The 20,863-nt window shown below is 40.2% G+C and overlaps 1 protein-coding gene across 1 annotated transcript in view; it reads right to left on the minus strand.

Annotated features, from left to right (window-relative positions):
• Nucleotides 1-4,859: 4,859 nt before the first annotated feature.
• Nucleotides 4,860-20,863, minus strand: part of LOC140239347 (uncharacterized) — a 40,884-nt gene continuing 24,880 nt past the window's right edge. The window contains exons 2-3 of the mRNA XM_072319222.1: nucleotides 6,644-6,994; nucleotides 4,860-5,494 (exon numbers count right to left, since the gene is read on the minus strand). Of these exons, the coding sequence (XP_072175323.1) occupies nucleotides 4,860-5,494; nucleotides 6,644-6,994 (986 nt within the window). The remainder of the gene's footprint in view (nucleotides 5,495-6,643; nucleotides 6,995-20,863) is intronic.

Here is a 20,863-nt window from a genome sequence, read left to right on the forward strand (position 1 = left end):
TGATCTACTGGAGATATACACCCAAACTGCTTTCACTTTGATCAAGAATCCAGTGAAAAATACAATAGTGATGACTCAAATGAGCTCTTATGCGGTGAAATGATTTATTCCAGCCTTGGAGGTTTAACAACCTTGTGCCATATGGACAAAGAAAAAGGACTCCGTTATCTTCTAGCGGTAAACTTTTCATCGTGAAGTATGGAAGTATGGCTGCTCACCAGCGTGTATAAAGAATTGCAAAATAAATTGATTTAAAGTTTTCAAATGTATGATATGAATTCCAGAAGGTATTTATAAACATTTAAATCATGGGACGACATTGTTACCTCGTCCTGTTTTTGCTCTTTTTTTTATCCTCCTTATTTATCATAACAAGAAAACTGGAAGCATGATCTATTATGTCTTGATGAATAATTGGCAAAGTTATTTTTATAGGATGATGTTGATATCGATCATACTGAAGAGAAACATTTTCCCAGTAAGTTTACATCCTCACAGAGGTGAAAATACAAATCGTACACCATTAATTTTTCCATCAAATATAGTTCTTAAAAAAAAGAAATACACTCATTCAAAGTGAATCAAAACCTTTGGTAGCCCGAGTGGAAATATATTGCTGTTTACTTTAAAACTCATGGCTACTGTCCTCTACGGATGTCACTGTCCAACAACATTAAAGGTCATTGACCTTGATATCTTGTGCAGAAGTGTCTGACATACTGCTTTACTCTGAGGTGATTCACCTGCTATGTTAGTGGATATCATTTCCATCATCATTCTCATTATGTCATAAAGGTGAGATAACAAACAATCTGTTTCCTCGAAGACCGGTTCCTTATCGTACTGTGTCATGGACCTTCGGTGTCTCGTCTCGATGTCGATGATGTCGACTTTGAGGTCGAGTGCGTCGGACTGCCTCCCACAAGCACGCTTTCCTTCACGTTGTCGACAACGGTGACCCTGCCGAGGTTGCGGGGCTGGTAGACCTTGCCCCCGTGGTGGCTGCGGGACGGCCGGGCGTCCAGTTGTCGGATGATCCGCCACTGACGCAGAAAGAGCACCACGACGAAAACCCAGAGGCCAAACATCATGCCGAGTGTGAGAAGACCCTTGAGCAGACCTGGTCGACCCTTAAACTTAGGCTTTTCAGCTGAAGGTATTCAAACACATCAAAAGGGAAAGCACAAAATCATAATTATGTAAAACAGTTGAACATAAAGAACTTAAGTGAGATAGTACTGCGGAGCAAAGCATGTTGAAAGAACCAACCCGCTTCACGAAGCTCTTCAGATATAGAATCCGTAGTAACCGTAGTTAAGGGAGGAGGTGCTTACACACACTATCCTATCAGCAGTGGCAGGACTAAGTACTTTTACCATGAACTGCTTTACCAATGCATTATTTCGTTTGTTTATTATTTGGACGTTCATTTAATATGGTTACCAAGGAAGCACTTAAATGCCTATGACCATATTACCATGGAAGCTGAAGGTCCCCTCTGCAGGAGTGGACTATAAGGATTAACTGTCAGAGTACAAGAGCTGCTGACAGACTAGGGGACTCGACCCATGCTACGGACCTCATTATCTTGAATATAGGAGTCACAGCGGCTCCTATATGGCTCCTGTGGTTGCATGACAAGTCAAATCACCAAAACATTTGTGAAACTTTGCAATCGGTATTGTCGGGACTTTGCTTAGCTAGTGACGTCTGTCTTTGGTGTGATTTTGTTTCCGATGACCATTATGCGTGATTGAACATTCTCTGACTACCAAAAAAAGGGGGAAGGGAAACTGTCACGTGATACATTCTTTTTCGTCACATCATAGTCAATCAGTTACTTACGTCACATATGCACGCTAAAAACATCCGGGTCAGAACTGTCCCGGAAAAGGGTGCGTTGGGGTCACACTCCGCTCAAGACAAAAATGACTTGGAATTTGATCATGAAGACCCGGAATGGGGGTCACCCTGACCCAATTCATGACTCTGAATGGGGTCATATCTGACCACATTCCTTGTCATTTCTGACCCAGAACGGAGTGTGGCCCCAACAGACCCTTTTCCGGGTCAGACGGAACCGGATGTATTTAGAGTGTGTATTTAGATACAATGCTGGAGCAGACATAAATGCAAAATAAACAAAGTTTAGAGACGTGTTTCCGACACCATTAAGTTTTTACTTACCTACTTCATAATTGATGTACTTAGAGTAATTTCTTCAAAAATAAAAGAATGAATGATTTTCATCCAATACTATATCTGCAATTTGAGCCGTCTAATTTCAACGCTACTGAAATGAACAAACGAACAAAATTTAATAAACATACTCACACAAACACACACAAACATCAAGGTGTATATTCAGTATGAGTGGGATGATGTGCAAAGGAGGTTTTTATTTGACGGTGCTGAGGAGTGCAGCGAACATTTCAGAAATATTTAAGAACAAAATGCAATCCTGTAGCATACCCATCACTGCTTTCATCCTGTAACGAAGGTAGATCGGTTGGAGTGCAAACAAATACACATGCCTTCTGAATTGAAATATGGCGATGAATGCAAGAGTGAATTTGACACGGAACAGGTGAACAATATTGGCACAGTGTATACAGACACGACAGGCACGAGCCCCAGGAACTGGGGACTTGGGGGGGGGGGGGGGGAGTTTGGACTGCAATCCAATATATTACTGGCTAAGAAAGGAAGGGGGTTGTTGCGTGTTGCCATTGGACCCCATTCATAACCATTCCTTCTCCTCCTCCTCGGGTCCCACCTCACAAGGTGTTAAAAAAAATAAATCAATAGTGAAGACACCAAAAAATATACAAGGAACGCATTTGGCGTAAAATCGGACAACGGGGGTTGGTCACAAGGAATTCAAATGTTTTCCTGATTCTCTATTGACTCCGACAGTGACAATGAGCAATCAAATAAACCTGTTTCAAAAAAGGCATTTTAATTGGTCAGTAGAGCTGAATCAAATGCTGCTACGTCTGCAAGTCGCGAGGTAAGATTCAAACAACCGTGTTGTTTTCAAGGCAACCGTCATGATAGTGATACAAGGAAGAGGAAAGTTGATGGAATGATGAATTACGAAAAACAGGTGACATGAAGACATCAAGGCAATTTGTTTAAGAAGAGTTCAAGTGAGATCTGCCCCCTGATTAAAAGAATGATATAAGCAACAACATTACAACAGTTTTCCATTCTTTTTTTTTACCTATAGTTCACTTACTTCTGTATCCCCACTCACAAAATTTGGTGTAACATTTTTGTCCTGCATATAATTTTATACTGTTGCTGCTGCAGCAAACACAAATTTGTTTTTAAGAAATATGCTCAACTACTTTCAGGTTCGAAAAGAGTATACTATCGTTACTCTTCACCGGCATTTCAAAGTCATAGAATTTTAGAATTATATCTTGCAAAATTCCTCCGATCTTTTTTTTTTTCTATTTAAAATATACGTCGTTTCTTAATGAATTCAAAATATTACAGTTTGTATCTTAAAATTTGATACAGATTAAGATTAGACGGCTGTGAATTAAACACAATAATGGATTGATGATAATAACACCTATCTGCCTGTACGGTGTGCCATAGATAATGTTACTGTTTCTTTACAGAGATAATCTTAATGTTTCTTTACAGAGCAGGGACCAGTGCCGGCGGGGGGGGGGGGGGGGGTTAATATAAAATACATACACCTGCTTAACGACTGGAGTGTTTCATTCCACACAACGCAGAGATCTTGATTTAAGGGGACTTCGTGTGAAACGATATGTAGTGCAAAGATTACATACACATGGCTAGACGTGACACAATCAATTCACTGTCTTGACTGTACTGTAAAAAAAAACACACACAAATTCATACACAAACACAGTGAGCACACACACATACTTTTGATACAATCATTCATGATAATGCAGGCAAAATTAAGTACATATATAACATTGAATAGAATCATGTTTGTCAGGTGACAACATGCCAAATGGCTGCTGATAAAGGCAAACATACCTAAGATAAATCAAAATTGAACGGCAAAAGGACATCAATCAGACAAAAAAGGATAATTATGAAATACGAAAATCACACGCACGATATGGGAATGATTATCTCTCAAATGAAAACGTACAATAATTATATATAACACATACAGTAGCGCTCATGTACGGATTAAAGGGTGTATCAGAACTTTTTTCTAAACTTCATCACAAATTAGTCATATATGATTTTGTTAAGAATTTCCTTTCAAAATTTTGTGGTCTCTGACTAAATTTATGTCCCATTTTTTATCTTACTTTTATTACAATTCCCACTAATTTAGTCAAAAGAAATTAAGACAAACTTTGTGAATAGCACAACAACAATTGATTAAAATAAATGACACTTATTAAGAAATATCAAGTACGTACAAATCATTGACACGAATCTGTAAGAGTGCTACAATGACGTCACAAAGCAAACAGAATGCATTGCGTAATGCGATACAGGAAAACACCACAAATTCATATTCCATATATGTGCCTATGGCAAGCCAGTGGAAACAAAAACAAAACGCACCAAATGAAAACAAATATCAAGAATATGGCGTCAAACTGGCATGACATCACCATGTCTTGACAAATGCAAATAAAACCAAAATAGCAAGTCAGGTAAAACGAGTTCCAATTTTGGAAGAAGTGCACAAAACATGCTGGGGGAAAAGGTAGGCGGTAAAGCGCAGCTGTAACCCTCTGTAGACCTCTACACACAAGTGGTGACCTGAGTGGACATGCATACTGACAGACAGACAGTGGGACAGATGGCACCACGTGATACTACAAGGAAAGGCAACCTTCTACCCACGTGCTTCATATCACGGACTGGCCTGATCGCTCGGGGCTTGGCGGCCCGCCTGTCACCGTAGCTGACCCATCACCAGCTGCCTGGTAAGACACGTGTACCGGCACACCAACCACCACCGCTGCAGCCGCTGCGACCGCGGCGTGTGATTGGCTCCGAGGAGGCAGTCTTTGCTGCCTCTGCAAGAGTTCCTGCCGCGTTGGGGGTTCCCCTAAAATTTCCGTCTCCCTCAGCGGCTCGCACTCTGGTGGAACACGTTGGTTCATCGGGGAGGGCGGGGCTGATGATTTCGAGGCACCAAATTTTGATCTCCTAGAAAAGTTTGAGGCGCGAGCTCGGAAACTTTTCATCGTTTGTGATCCACGCTGCCAAGTTCGTCCTCCCAAACCTTTCTCTTTGTCGCTCGTGAGAGGGCGCTGTGATGAGCGCTCACCATGAACCTTTTTCTGGAAGTGCGACTTGTAAGCTTCAAGATGGCGATGGGTTGGTGACACGTCTCGAGTCCTCATTGTGTCTTTGGTTACTCTCAAGTTCATCTTCTTATTCCACGTACAGAAAAATCTCATCATCGCCATGCCCCAGAGAGCGAAGATGGTGAAAAGAATCACGAACTCTTTTGGGCCCATGCTACTACTCCGATACTCTAGGGAAAAGAGATTTTTACGATTAGGAAGACAAAAACATCGAAACACTGCGCTGATATATTAATCCGAGTATTGCTCCCACAACCAGTCAACTTTAAATTGCAAGCAAATAGCACTCATAGTATAGACAGCAATAGTAGTCTGGCAGTTAATGCGATCACTTTTATGTTAGGGCACGAGTTTCTTTGCAGTATATTCTTTTTGATCTATTAAAACACAGTGTTGTTTGCCTCCTTTTCATTTTATCGTAGAGCACCGCTAGAGCCTTGGCAATTCAGAGACAAAATTTGAAAATACCAGCACAGACTTTGTGCTCCAAGTTCAGAGGATATAAACCACCCCACGGGACTCTGCTCTGATGCCCCTGGGAGCGTATATCTCTGAGCGATCACTGTTCACGTTCAGGTGAAAAAAAAAAGGAAAGACAAAACCCGTAATATTACCACGGTTGATCACTGCCAAACTACCATAGCTTTGCCAGTAAACAGAGATTAAGCAAGGTTAGGAAGAATAAAGACAGTTCCAGTTCCCGTATATAAGAATAACAATGAGAAGCTACTGCACACATTAGCAGAAATATATGAATACATTTAGGTGAGGAATGTAATCATATTCGTTATATTTTGATAAAGTTAATGTTGTTATCCCCAATTTCAAATATCATTTTAAGTCTTTTTTTTTTCTCTTTTCATAGCATTAACTCGTGCCACAAGAGAGGTTTTATTAACTATGCTTTTTTTTCAGTAAAGGCATTCTTCTCGAGAGTTACATCAGTCTACTGCTTTAAAAACCAAGGAAGCCTGATTGCTTTATATATTTTTACATCAACAAATTTTCGACTGGAACACACGCTGAAATTAGCAAGAAGATGGTGTTACTGTGACTTGTAACTGCAAATAAAACACGCTGAGGCATGACATAATTATGTTTGATATAAACTGGTAATTGACTGTTAGTATTACCACCAGAAAGGAAGAGTAAAGAGCCAGTGTCACAAAAAGATTGGATAGGTCAAACACCCATTATATGTCTTTTGGGAGAGCCATTAATAAGTGACATTTTAACGCTACTCTTCTTTGGACACGTAAGACAAGCAACACTAATGCCTTTCTGTCCCTGAAGCAATAAGCAATCTCGCGCATGCGTACTTTTCATCGGCGTAGTGAACCGTTTCAGCTCGCTGTTCACGAAGGGCGTGTCCGAGTCGTTGAAGACGGCCTTTACGAACGCTCTGTACAGCTCATTCGGCTCCAGGTTAGGAAGCGTCTGTGATGTGAAGGCGGGATCGACTGTGATTACCGTTTTAGAGTTGCTGCCCTCAAGCTGGAAGGTGACGTAATAATTAATGACCTTTGACGGGGGTGGGTCAACGGTGGTCAGGGTCCACTCAAGACGGGCCTCGTTGGAATAAAGGTGTTCCTCCGGTACCTCGAGCACCAAGGTGGTTACGATGGGGGCGGTACCTGTTGTGGTGGCGGCTGACATGGTGGCGGTGGAAGCTGGATGTAACGAAATATAGGATAGAGAAATTGTTGAAATCAACTTACTCGCATATACACTCGCACTTACTCGCACTTACACGCATATACGCACGCAAGCAAACACACATACACGCAAACACACACACACACAACACACACAAACACACACCATCACATGCCCTTAAAAACTAAAACATCATAATATTACACACATTGCATGGATGGACCTTATCATCGATACCTTCCCTAACACATTACTTATAATGCAGCTTTCTTTGATGCATCTCCATTGTATTAAATCTTTGGAGGACATGCCGAACACTCTCCGATATGACGAGTGGAGCAGCGAAAAGTCGTCGGATACTTGCAGCGAAACACTCCTGATTAGATCTACCCTCTGTCTTGTTGATATCAGTTTGTGTGGTCAGTTGAGATGACTTTTTGATATTAGTAATCCCTGTACTGCAGTAAATTAGTATTTTTGTCTGCCACAAGATTACTCCATGATTTGATTATTCCATACAATCCTGTGTACATACATCGATCGATTGTGGCAGTTTTTGCAATCATTTGGCTAATTCCATTAAAACTATTTTTTATTTATAAAGCCTGCATGAGTAGATTGAAATTGATAATTTTCCACGCACTGAACATTTTGTCACACTGACTGGAAACTTCTCGGCTGATCTCTGTGAACTTTGTTTTGTCTGTAGTTTTTGCCTTCCTAAGAGCGGCTCAAGTGGTTTGATTCTGCGCTCCGTAGTGTTTTAATTTGTGATCGGTGAATGTCATATTGGGCTTCTACCGCTAGAGGGCAGTCACAACATTACGAAAGAAGGTGACACCTCGCCAGTCTGGGGCAGCATGCCAGTGGCGATGGAGACGGTGCTTGTCCGTCTGATGATCACGTGACATTCACCTCAAGGAGGGGCCACGAGAGGAGAGCATGTCTGCAATGCAAATCAGTCATACCTGTACCCCTCCCAACGCGCATGCTCAAAAACACGTGACCTTTCCTTTAATGTCTTATAATTGATATCTATTCATGCTATTTAGGATGTGAAGGATGGCATGAGATTTAATCTTTTAGGTTCTTTACTTGCTAAATACATTCCGCTATAATTAAAAAAAAAATGCGATTCGAGAACAAGATACACGATGTTTGCAATGTTTCGCCAGTAGTGTAGGATAATGTGCGTTCTTTATAAGCCAGTCCGTAAGTAGCTCATGTGTATATTTTCAAAATGACCTTTCTTTCTCCAGTTGGTTAGGCACATCGCTAGTTGTCAAAGTGACGTAATGAATAACTCATTTATGGAATTCATGTTCAAACAAAGAATTAACCTGCGTAGACCAAATGACTATATAAAATGACCCTTCAGGTGACACTTGACACTTGCGGAAACGTCCGTTATCATTGTTTAGCAATGAATGCATTAACAAACCTTTTCTATCACTATTGCCAAATATCAAGCTTTAACACTGCTTAATGAACCCTTCATTGCTGTCAGGTGGATGTGCTGAGAAGCAGCAGTTAAAAGTGTTACATGAATAATCGTTATATCAGTCAGGCACAGGCGCAGAAAACTGCGCCTCCCGCCAGGCGCAGAAAACTGCTACTTTGGGGTTATCCGCCCGAGCGCCGAGCAAGTGTGCCGGCTACAATCGATTCTCGTAGTTTCCGCGAACAGTCGGTTCCACTGATACCGTCTGTGTACCAGGCGCCCGTTACTGCTTTTTACTGATTTGCAGTGCACTAAGTACTGTATGCAAGACAAATTGCCAAAACACGATAGTATGTATGTGTATACTGCATTGTATCACCATAATTATATCGAAATACAGCATGCATCAGGCACATCCAGAGCCACACGCTCTCACCAACAAACACCATGCGCTATATAGGTCTCTCCACACTGACCATAGCTCATTTATAAATCAAGAAATAGGCTAGTGAGATTGAGAATGAAGTAGGAGTCATTAGGATTACCTTGCTGTTACGATGTTACGCTGTTCTGCTTCCTTTGCAGAATCATCTGCAATTAACTCTGATAACTCATGTTTAACTATATGTGCTCCCTTTTATAACTCTGTCTCTCTGGAATCTAATCTAAAACTGCAATACCTATCGCATAGCCCCTGCCTCTGTGCTTTGCCCATGGTTAGTTCAAGACCAGGGAGGTACGAGGTAGGCCCCACAGAGAGCCTGGCCGCACTTTCACAACACTTTCGCTGTTTTAAACTGCTGCCCTATGTTTACTCAACAGAGATAAGAACCCAACCTGCCGGGGAGAGTACCACAGAGGAGAGAGAGGGGGAAAGAGATGATGCGTTGAGAAATGGAAGGTGGCTGTGTTGGGGGAGAGAAAGGGAAAGAGGCCAAGAGAGGAGATGAGAGAGGAGAAGGGAGAGAGAGAGAGAAAAGGAGAGAGGAAGGTCTGATAGGAAGGAGTACATTTCTGTTACACAAGCTAACACCTGTTGCACAAGGCTAAAAAGAGGGCAAACCGGTGGTCATTCAAAAAACATTTACCTAATTATGTATTCCGACCAGAATTACGCAAGATGTCAAGGTTTTATTCCCCTAGAAATGATTATTATGCAAGATTAGGTATTTGGCTTACTACAGAGGAAATATCAGAAAAGTGTCAAGGTTAGAATTTTCGTACGAAATTAATATCGATTTGGTGTCTTCATCACCTAAATTTTCTCCATGCCTTTTACACTACGAGCATCGCGTGGCATGATGGGTATTGTCATTATAATATTCATGATAGCAGAATACGGCGCTTTTCGACAGGCGCAGTTTTCTGCGCCTGTGCCTGACTGTATATCACCGATGCTTATCTCAGTGAATTAAAAAAAAAAATCATACTTGTCATCTCAGTGAATTTAAAAAAAAAATCATACTTGTCATAAATGACACTTTTCTGCTTATGTACAAAGTGGAAGTACGAACTAGTCTATTTATGCAATTATATTTGGTCATTTTGTTTTTCACAGGTACAGATGTATCAACAACTCAAAACCTACTTCTCTGCAATCCGGTCGCTGTAGACTGGGAGGACTTCAGCCCTGCATCTGGATTTCAAGTGTGATGAATAATTCGTGGCTTTAGACCACTAAAAACGTGCTCATTCTGTCGTATGTCCCTTTTATACTTAGTTTATCTCTTTTCGAGTGAGCGAAAGGGAATAACAGTATCTGATGGCATTCCGGAGAAACAACTTTATGGAAACAAAGGGTAGGGACAAATCAACTTCTAAGAATGGGTTAGACAGAGTTTAGAATTAACCCATTTAGAAGCATTTCTTTATAATTCCAATTAAATGTATTACAAATTGTCTTTTGATATTGAAGGAGTGAAGGTAGCTATCTTAAAGTAGGACCACTCTGTGGAGAGTTGGTAAGCGAGTCATGTGATCGATAGCCGACCAATGACAGTTTAGAAATTATTTAAATGAGTCTTTAAACGTGATGAGTATACATAGAACTGTTTTATCATTATTCTTCAAGTTTTACCTTTGCATACTGAAGGACTGCTTCATACACGTAGAAAAGTCTTTGGACATGATTACCTTGTACAATGTTGTATCAGTACGCTAAAATATCAAGATAGAACATTCGCATAGCCCCCCCCCCCCCCCCCTCTCTCTTTACTCACCCTGTGTGTTTTCCCTTTGTAGTGGATTATGACTCCACTCAAAACCGATGTTAACTGGACGTGTACGAGCTTATTGGGGATTCTGTTCAACATGCAGAATTGAATTCATCCGTCGCTATAGTTGTTGAAAGCCGTGATTTTTTTTTTTTCCTCGGAAGACATCGTATGCACCTTTTAATGAAAATATTTATCATCACACGTTTGTTTATATAATCACTAATTTGACGTTCCTTATACGTTAGAAGTACGTTGTATTATGGACAGCACTAAATGTGGGTCACCCACTTACGACTGATTACTTGTTCTCCCGATGATGATGATAACTGACATATATATTGAATTCAGCCAGGGTTGCCATGGCAACGACAGGTGGGCGGAGAACAATGGCATTTTCATTTGAATATATCCAAAGAGAAGGAGGTGAAGAGATAGGCAGCGAGAAAGAGGGAGGGGTGGGGGAGTTTGCAGCAATTATTTACTAGGTCTAGTCTTGTAGATGGCTTTATTATCAATCTTTACAGGGGATTTTATGTCGTGTGGGTACAAGCAGCTGGTATCGATATTTAGTGATCGATTAATCTCGTATCGTACGATCTATAACGAAGGATTATCACGTCATTGCACTTTTGTACCCCCACATCCTAATAAGGCACACAGTTTGAGGGGATCGGGAATCTCACAAACAAGAAGTTATCACAACAAAATGTTACAAATGGATCTTATACTTGATTTAGGGAATGAATGTTAAGTGTGACTATTCATTGCAAAGCGGTTTTGATTATATTGGTTTCGAAACAATTTATGATCATTTTCCCATATACATCTTTCTATATTTACCATTACTACAGCATGTCATACGGAAGGCAAGTGGACGCTAGCCTTTTTTTTTCAAAAAATATTTACAAAATAGCAATTTATCAATTCGTAAAAAGTAGTTTGCACAAGATTATCATCAGTAAATTGATTCCTTTTGTATGATTAGATAGTATGAAATCTACGGCTCGTGAAAGAAATGAATTTCATATCTACCTACGACGAAAAACATATGGCAATTTCCTTTGAAAGCATGCACGACCGAAAGGATCGTTTCTTTAGGGAAAAATTCGCTGGCTCCATGGTTTGGATCATGGCTGGGATAGTAGTCAATGATTTGGATCATGGAAAAACCTAAATTGTGTTTTCTGACCAATACTGACTGTTTGGCATGGAATATCCGATTTGCACCAAAATCTCTTGCTGTGTTGATAAACTCTGGTGTAGAATGATTTCATTATTTTGATTTCGTATTATATCGCATGGGCAGTTGGGTAAACAAAACAGTATGAATGATGAGTCAAACCTTGAATTTTGATTTTTTTTTTATCGGCTTAATCTCAATTAAAAAGCAGGGAAACGCTGATCTTTGCTGACTACATTAGTCACTTTTCCATCGCATTCGATTTTTGTGGCGAGACAAACATGCATCCTTCCGTATAGGAAAAGAAATCGTTGTAAAACAGGCCGGTTATAGCGTCTATGCCCTGTTTTAAACTTGAGCCGGGAATTCACCGACGTCCGTGCCGGTGTGCGCCCATACTGCTAACAAACGCTTCTCGCCATATACGGGGCGAAGGGCGCTTACGGTGTCTCTTGAATATCAATTAAAATTTACTCGCTTCGCGAAAAAAAAAAATATTAGATAGTATGGAATATGCGGCTCGTAAGATGATAGAATTTCATATCTACATACGAAAAGCAATTTTCCATTGAAAGCACGATTGAAAGGATCGACTCTATAAGAGGAAATTCTATGATTCTCCCTCGCACCATGTGACCTCTTTGCCCTGTTTACCAGGTTCCAATTTCAATTACTTGATTCCAATCCAGGCCAGAGGAAGTCGGGCTCACATGAGACGAGAGTCTAACTCCAAAGTCGGTTCCAATTTACTGAAGTTATGTCAGATGAAAGGACAAGCAAGATCATTGCCACATTGTCTGGGCTAGAGCATCGATGGCAACTAGTCTTGATACAAGACATCCATGTTATTAGAGTCTGCTGTCCTCTGGTATGTAAACCAGCTCACATTCTGCCATATCTAGATAATGAAAGACGCATTTACTATCCTGATAACTTGACATAAATATCAGTCAATAAAGAGCAAACATTGATAAAGTGAATTTTTTTTGGGAGGGGGAGGGGTTCTGGAGAGTTTGGATGTTTTTTTGATGCCTTGACATTAAAGGTCTTACCTAAAATTGGATTATCCGCACTTTGTAACAATGGAGAGAATAATGCAATGTTATTGAAATGGGAGCTGTCAACTTTAATTACATTGACCTCATTTGTATCTACCCCCTCCATGTTTCACGGTTAAGAGATCAGCAATTCTCATAACAGTCATAGGTCATAATTGTCTTCCAATGGCATTTCCATGTATCATTCTACTTGTTCGCAGGCATCTTACAGACTGGCTTCCTTCCTATATACATCTTTCCTCTCTTTGATTATTTAATATCCAATCCCATTTCCCCCATCTCTATTATTTTCCTGAGCAAGTATTTTAAAGGAGAATTCTAGACCAGCTAAAATGTAGGCTGATAAGAAAGAGTAAATAGGCACCGGTCCGTTACTACGAAAATTTGATCGAATTGGATAAAAGATGACTGAAGTATGAAATTGTGAGGTTTCGGCATTTTTTTTTCAAAACATTTTTCGAACAGTTGATATTGATATGCTAATGACTAAGCTAATTATTTCGTCAACTCACAATATTTCAGTGACCATGTACAAAGATGTGAAGATTTAAGACTGGGGAAAGAAAAAAGAAAGAAATGGACTTTCAAGATTCTGCGTACAAAGTATAATAATGCCATCAGCTCATTCACTTGGAGATTTATGATAACTATTCAAAAAGTGCTTTGTGAATTTAGCGAAACTTCACAATACTACAACTTCCTTATTCATTATCTGATTTTGATCAAGTTTTCATCGTTTGTGTTAATGAAAACTTAGCCTTTATTATCAGCTTAAATTTTACCTGGTCTGGAATTTGCCGTAATGTCCATCTGTCTGCTAGTGCCCCATTCCTTCTTTTCCCCCACAAATCCTTCACTCTCTCTGTAAATCCTTTAATCAATCCATTTGTCTGTCTGTCTTTCCGTCTGTCTGTCAGTCTGTCGGTTCGTTAGTCCGTCTCGCCCAGCTGTACTGATAGCACTGGGTCGTTTCAAATAGCTCCAGAATTACAGCTAGACGCTTTTCCATTTTGGTGAGTTTCTTTTTTTAAACCCAAACGTCAGTGTAAACACAGCTGGAATTTTAATAGTATCTATCGCTGCTCTGAGGATGAAACCTCGTCACAGAGCATGCGGTTTCCATGGCGACAACGAGCTTTGGAAGGAGAGGAGGAGTGTCTGGGGGTAAAGAGGATGGAAGCCTGGTGGTACCTTGTGAGATTCAGCCAAATGACGAGGAACAAAAACCTATCTTGAAAACCTGTTTCTGCGCTGCAATACAAAAAGGACTAGCCCTCCATTACGATCGGTAACGTTCGTAAGCACTTCAATGTCCGATATGACCTTTTTATTACAAAATCTGATTAATTCAATATTCTGGACTATTAAAGTTATCATGAATCAATTCATTGCGTCTACCAGTACTTGCGACCATTCTACATTTGTGCATCTTTGTCTATTACGTTTATGTCGAGCGAAGCAAGACTCCCAGGTAATTCTTTGATTTATCATAGCTTACTTTTGTTTAGGAAGTATGCCTATAAGGTCGATCAATTCCTGCTCTTGTTTACAAGGCATATGAGATCTGTTTTCCCCTTGCAATACATAATTCTTGAATGTATTTGGTTATTTTAACAATCATTATCATGTCGTTTTAATTGCACCTCCCTTCATTATCTATCGCCATTTAAAAACCCACAACATCACTGACAGTTGAAGTCTTTATGCAGTATTGGAAAGTACTTGCCTGTTACACCATGGAGCTACAATGTCTAAGCCTTTACTTTTGTTGCTTGGCCGGAGTCTGACGGAAATCAGTCGCAATATGCAATATTGTGATATATTGACTGCAAATGAGTTTAGTCCTTAGTCGGGCGAATATGAGTATATTTCTACTCCAAGCCAGCCCTACCCCCCCCCCCCCCCCCCACACACACACACACACAGACACAGACACATAGACACACAGCACTGAAATGAAAACCGCTCTTACTTTCCGTGCAACGAGTTTTGGTTTACGTGTATCCATATTCATGACAATGCGGCGACCCTGCAGCAGGCCAGGCAGTACAATGATGACTACATATATTTCTGTCGCACATATTGTGAATACTGGATGTAATGTGCGTTGGCTTGACTGATCCGTAGACCATTTCCTATATACGAAGGCATTTATCGCATGATATATTAGACATCCTTGAAATATTCCAGTCTCATTAAGGCCTCTGTGACCATTTCTTCTTCTTCTTCTTCTTCTTCTTCTTCTTCTTCTTCTTCTTCTTCTTCTTCTTCTTCATCATCTTCTTCTTCTACTTCTCCTCCTCCTCTTCCCCTTCTTCTTCTTGCGCATGTGTGTAACCGAAGGAGGGCTACATATTCATTATGTACTTCTGCTGCTACTACTATTATACTTCTATTGCCATTGATAATAATAACAACTTATACATAATGTATGCAGTGTCGCCGCTGACGCACCGTTGAAAGTAATACGACGAAATTGACCTTACAGAATGATCAGCTTTACATAATACGAATTTGAAACATCTTGGCCAACACTGATTTATTCATAATGATACGGTGTGGTATGCTTTCTGCAATGTTTTAATGCTCTGAGGAGAGGAGAATGCAAATGGTATGGTAATCTTTGTCTGAGGAAGAGGCAGCTATAATAGTCTCCACAATTAGGCACACTAAGTTAAAATTTCACATGAAAAGGAATGAAGGGTCTGGGGTAATTGTCCAGGGGGTAATGGCCCTAGACCCGTATCAGGGCAAATACCCCCCCCCCCCCCCCGCTGAATATTGGTTAGTGACAGGGTTAGATTAAAGATTTGGGTTAGGATAAGGTTAAGGGTTAGAGTTTGGGTTAGGATTAGGATTAAGTTCAGGATTAGGGTTAGGGTCAATTGAAGGGTCTGGGGTAATTGTCCAGGGGATAATTGCCCTAGACCCAGGGAGATATGTTGCAATTATTCACTAAACGCTCATGTCTATTGAGACATACACAGTGTGTATACACCAAAATGGATCGGGGATGTTGGGGATTAACATTCAAACTGTCAAGAAACATTCTATAAGTCACAATCATTCTAACGTTATAAACTTAGTTATCACAGAAATGCTACAGTTATCAATGTCATTACTATAGTCTTATAATAGTGTTCCACACTCAAACAGTACAGTAATCTTGCCTAGATGTGAAGTTTTCGGATTTACGGTCGAACATTTTCTCCTACCCCCTGTACTCAAGTCCAATATGACATTACATTCATCTCATGGAAAAAAAGTTCCCTTTATAACAACCAACTCCTCAAAGCGATCCTAGAAACTTCCGTATATCTCAAATTATCCGGTCCTCAACCTCATTTGTGCGAGTAACGAATATCAATTGACCTGAATAAAACTTTGTAGCAGTCCATTGTGTTCCGTTAGATTTATTGCCGTCTCGTGGAAAACGATTCTGGAACTCTTTGTGATAAAAGGAGAGTCACCCGAGATGTCAAAAGAGGTCACTATTTCCATACAGAGAGAAATCACATTCTCTTTAATATAAGGATATTATGCCGATTATCTTTTTTCTCTCTTGTGGATGGGAGCATTCAGATTCATACATATCTTCTTGCATTGTACGCCATTGTTAAAAAAAAAAAAAAAGTGGGCCAGAGAGACAGAGGAAAGAGATTAAGAGATGGGAAGAGAGAGAGATAAGATTTATTAAAGACACGGAAGGAGGAGGAGGAAGAAGAGGAGAGAGAGAGAGAGAGAGAAGGAAGAAGAATGTCCCGAGAGACTGTCTTGGTTTCATACCATAATAAAGGGCGCCGCCTCGAGGCAGGGGTGCTGCGCTTCTCAGTGTTGCAGCCGTAAGCACGCTCTCCGCATTCACGCATATCAATCAATACACGCCAGGGGAGAGAAGAGAATTTTGCCTTCTTATCGACTCAACCACTTTCTTTTGTTACCATATCTCGTGGCAGGCCGGCACGCGCGAGGAAAGAGCCTATAATTCGAATACGCGAGATCAAGTTTCATCACTTAATTTTCCGATAATTTTTCTGCACCTGAAGAAATTTGATACGAGTGGAAAAGGAAATGCATCCTAACTCGCACTTATTTTTGTCCGATAACACGTAACAGCCCGATCTTCCCACAAAGAAAATACTGTAGATGCCTGAGTTTTGCTTCAGCCGAGAGTATTTCAAAATGGGAGAAGAGTTCAAAGTTGAGATGGAGTTATACTGCTATTAGATTAGAAGATAATGGTAGAGATAGAAATCGAATCTCTCTTGGTTATAGTTCGGAGAGGTGAGAGAGACACCATCCCTTAGTAACATTAACCCATCTGGAAGCCATCTTCATGTCGTTTGGTAATGTATTTTGTTACTGTATACTAGTAGTAGGACCCTATTTACTATCTATTGTTAGTGTTTCATAAGCTGGAATTCATGATGAGCAAACAATTCAGATCTTTCATGTGAGTCCGATATTGTTGTTTATCAAATTTTAGTTTCAGAAATGTCATTAGAATTTCGAAAGACCAATGGGTAGCAAAAGACCGAAGTGTGCTTTTGTGTGTCTATACATTATTCACAGGAGTGATTTATAATATCTAATATAGCGTTTTAAAAATTATGAATTTCATAGCATTCTCAATAAGTGATCGGTGTCCTGAAGGAAGAATGTTACAAGGAAGAAAACAAATCTTAATCACATCATCTGACAACAATTATGACATTTTCCCTTTTCCATTGTGTTTTCTCAGATAGTATTTATAAAGAGAAAAATATAAAAAAAATAAAAAATGAGTAAATGCAGCTTGCAGTCATCTTGCCAAACGTACATTTTTTTTCCAGTCAAATTTAGCGAGTTTTCTGCGAATAAAAGGAGATATAAAATTCTTCTTAGTTTGTGGATTTTATTACCATTCGCGGAAATCAATCGGTCCACCCACGCAACAGAAATCTTGGCTCATTTCTCGGCTATTGTTGACTTCCACCGATGATGTACACCAAATGCAGACTGTCAATTTTTGCACAGGAGAAGCATGCTGACGCACACGTATGTTATATTTGTGTGTGTGTGTGTGTGTGTGTGTGTGTGTGTGTGTGTGTGTGTATGTGTGTGCGTGCGTGTGTGTGTTTCAATTAAACCTATCTATTTTGTATGATTAAGAAGATGTTTTTCAGTCTAATCACGTTGATCAAGCCTCAAGGTGAATGCTTGTATTCGTGAGAACGACGGTGACATCAAACGGAATTCAAATAGAAATATTTTTATCATAAAAAAGATGCGTGCCTACGTACTTGCGTATGTTTTCGTTTTTATTTTGTCTTTGTTTATGTTTTTGCATTTCTTTTGCAGTAGGCCTACAGGGAATTAACTGCGTCAAATCTAGGAATATGTCTTAACTAAGCTTTATATTTCTTTTCAAACGAGAAATTCTCTAATATCCTAATTCTATGTCCATTATAAGCGGTCCTAATAAAATCTCACAATTAAAAAAAACACATAGTTTTGATTTCAAAGCCTATAATCTTATTCGCGTGCGTGTGTAGATGGATGTGTAATGGATATTGGTGCCTTTGTGGGGTGATGTGTTTGTGAATGTACGTTTGAGGGAGTGTTTATGATGGTCGTGTTAGTGCGTGTGAGTGTGTGCCTGTGTGTGTGTTCTAAGCTCCATGCTGATTTTGCCATCCGAGCTGTGTCCCTCTTCCAACCAGCTTCCAATATTTCAATAAAACTGCGCGGTGGAGTTGAAGAGATGGCGAGGCTTATTTGTTTTTAATCACGACGAAATTGATGGCCCCGTTACGACTAAATGCATCATCAACCAAATGAGTGACGACCGTAAAATTCTCACTCCGCAGCAACTGATGTGATACGTCCGATCGCTCTGCCAAGGGACGTAAAAACAACGTCCAGCTTCATGCGGCGCCATATTACCTTAAATTACAACATCGGGGGACACCGCAATATCCTGGGATCATAATGCGCTGCGGTCCACAGCGTGCCCCTCTGGTGATCGCCCTCACCTGTCGAATATTTCCGACGGTAGTGCGCCCCCAATCGTGCAGCTAATCGACACAGCTCGGTGTCGGCTTTCGGCTGCTGTAATGATTTCGAGTCAAGAACGAGGTTACGTCGCCAGATTCTTGGCGTGATGTCACAGTTGACAGTAAATAGACTTCTTCAAGGGCCCGGATGCATTAAAATGAGGCAGCATGGTTTGCTTCACAATATTTGCCATAACAATAAGATAGATGCTCAAAGCTGATTGGTTGTTGATTAGTTGTTATTGTTTTTTCTCAATGATTGCTCTCTCGTGTTGTATAGAGCTGGTACAAAGAATAGAGTTACGTGTATGCAATGACCCGACCTTCAATTTCCAGGCTGATCGTGGACAGTTTGCTTTTCATCAATCTAATCTTTTGAAACCAGTTCCTATCTAACTATGAATTCAAACTCTTAGAAAAGAATTCATGTGAATCAGTGGGATATCCATATTGCAATGTTCGTCACCTGTAACGAGTAAATACGTTCACGATGACGGGGATTTCCAGTCTCAAGAAATGTTAACATCGACTACAACATCAAAAAGAGAGAAAAAAAGGAGAAAACATTGTTTGTAACACGTACTCATATATGAACAGTACGTGCGTTTATGTGTTTCAATATCTGTGTATAATTATATGTATAAAGTTATCAAGAAAATTGATAAATTTCAAGCTCGACAAAACCAGATAGATAGATCTTTGTACTCTTCAACTTCCCTTGGGAAGTCATCGTCGTCACAGCAGCAACAAGAAAAAGAGTACCTGCTCTACCCCTCAATCTGGATTACTACAATCATATTCTTTATATTTCCTCCTATTTATTACTGGAAATATTCGGCCTGACGCTGTCAGAGTTAATGTCTTTCCGAGCTTGCCACTCTCCTGGACAGACGGCTAGAGTTTGGAAACATGGCGACTACTTCCAGTCAATATTGATATTTGCACGAAGATGAAGATGTGATGGAGCTGCTAGTCTGTCTAGCCGATGCTTTATTTGAACGGATTGACGATCCTGGCTCCCTGTGTTTGCGTGAAGCACTTTGCGATATCGCGGAGTGCATTGAACCCTACTATGTCCGGCGTAACAAGACCTACTTTCCGCTATACTGTTTACAGACATCCCTGCGGCGAGAAAGTCGGTTTTTGTAGATTATTGTGAGCATGTGGAAAAGGACCGTGATTTTTCTGCTGCACGAGTACTCCGAGAAGAGAGTTCCGAGTGCTTTCTACCTAACTAATCTTATCAGCTGACCACGCTCTAGCTGATTAGGGATTTATTCGAGGAAGGAGAAACCCGTCGAGTTAGAACGAGAAGACGTTGCCCAAAAAGCAGCCTTTCTCAAGTCCACTATTTATCTGATATCACAAAAAGGAGAGTAGATTTCTTCCTGACATATGTTACTATGTTCCCAGCTGAGGACAAGATAAAGTGTTAGTCTTTATTCCAGCCCCCTTTGAAGGTTCTTTTCTTATTCCTTTTCTCGCTCTCATCAAAATACACGGAGGCGAACAATTCTCTTTTCCTGTGTATTTTGTTTCGTTTCATACAGCGCAACTGTGTGTTCAATACAAATCGAAAAGTTATATCATGAACCTGAATGATTCCTGTGTGACGGACGTATGGTTAGATTGCACATTGGCATCAAAGACGTAGCACTGCATTTGTCACTTGTTGTACGCTTAAAACGATTCTAAACTGATATGAACTGTCTTCACTGGAAATCTTGGAAATGATATAAAAATGCATATTCTTGAGTAAGTATACTCTTTCTACATTAAAAATTACAAGTTTCCTAATTACGACATTGTTGGAAATGCGAGTTTGACATAATGCCGAGTTCCGTTTAATCACGTATTAACTTGGTCTGCCTACCGCTCGTGGCCGACCGTATACGTCATAGCTGACTTCACATAATTCCTTCCGTCATTCTTAATGTCCTGCTTTCATTCTTT

Source organism: Diadema setosum, chromosome 15 (genome assembly GCF_964275005.1).
Source record: "Diadema setosum chromosome 15, eeDiaSeto1, whole genome shotgun sequence".
Taxonomy (NCBI): domain Eukaryota; kingdom Metazoa; phylum Echinodermata; class Echinoidea; order Diadematoida; family Diadematidae; genus Diadema; species Diadema setosum.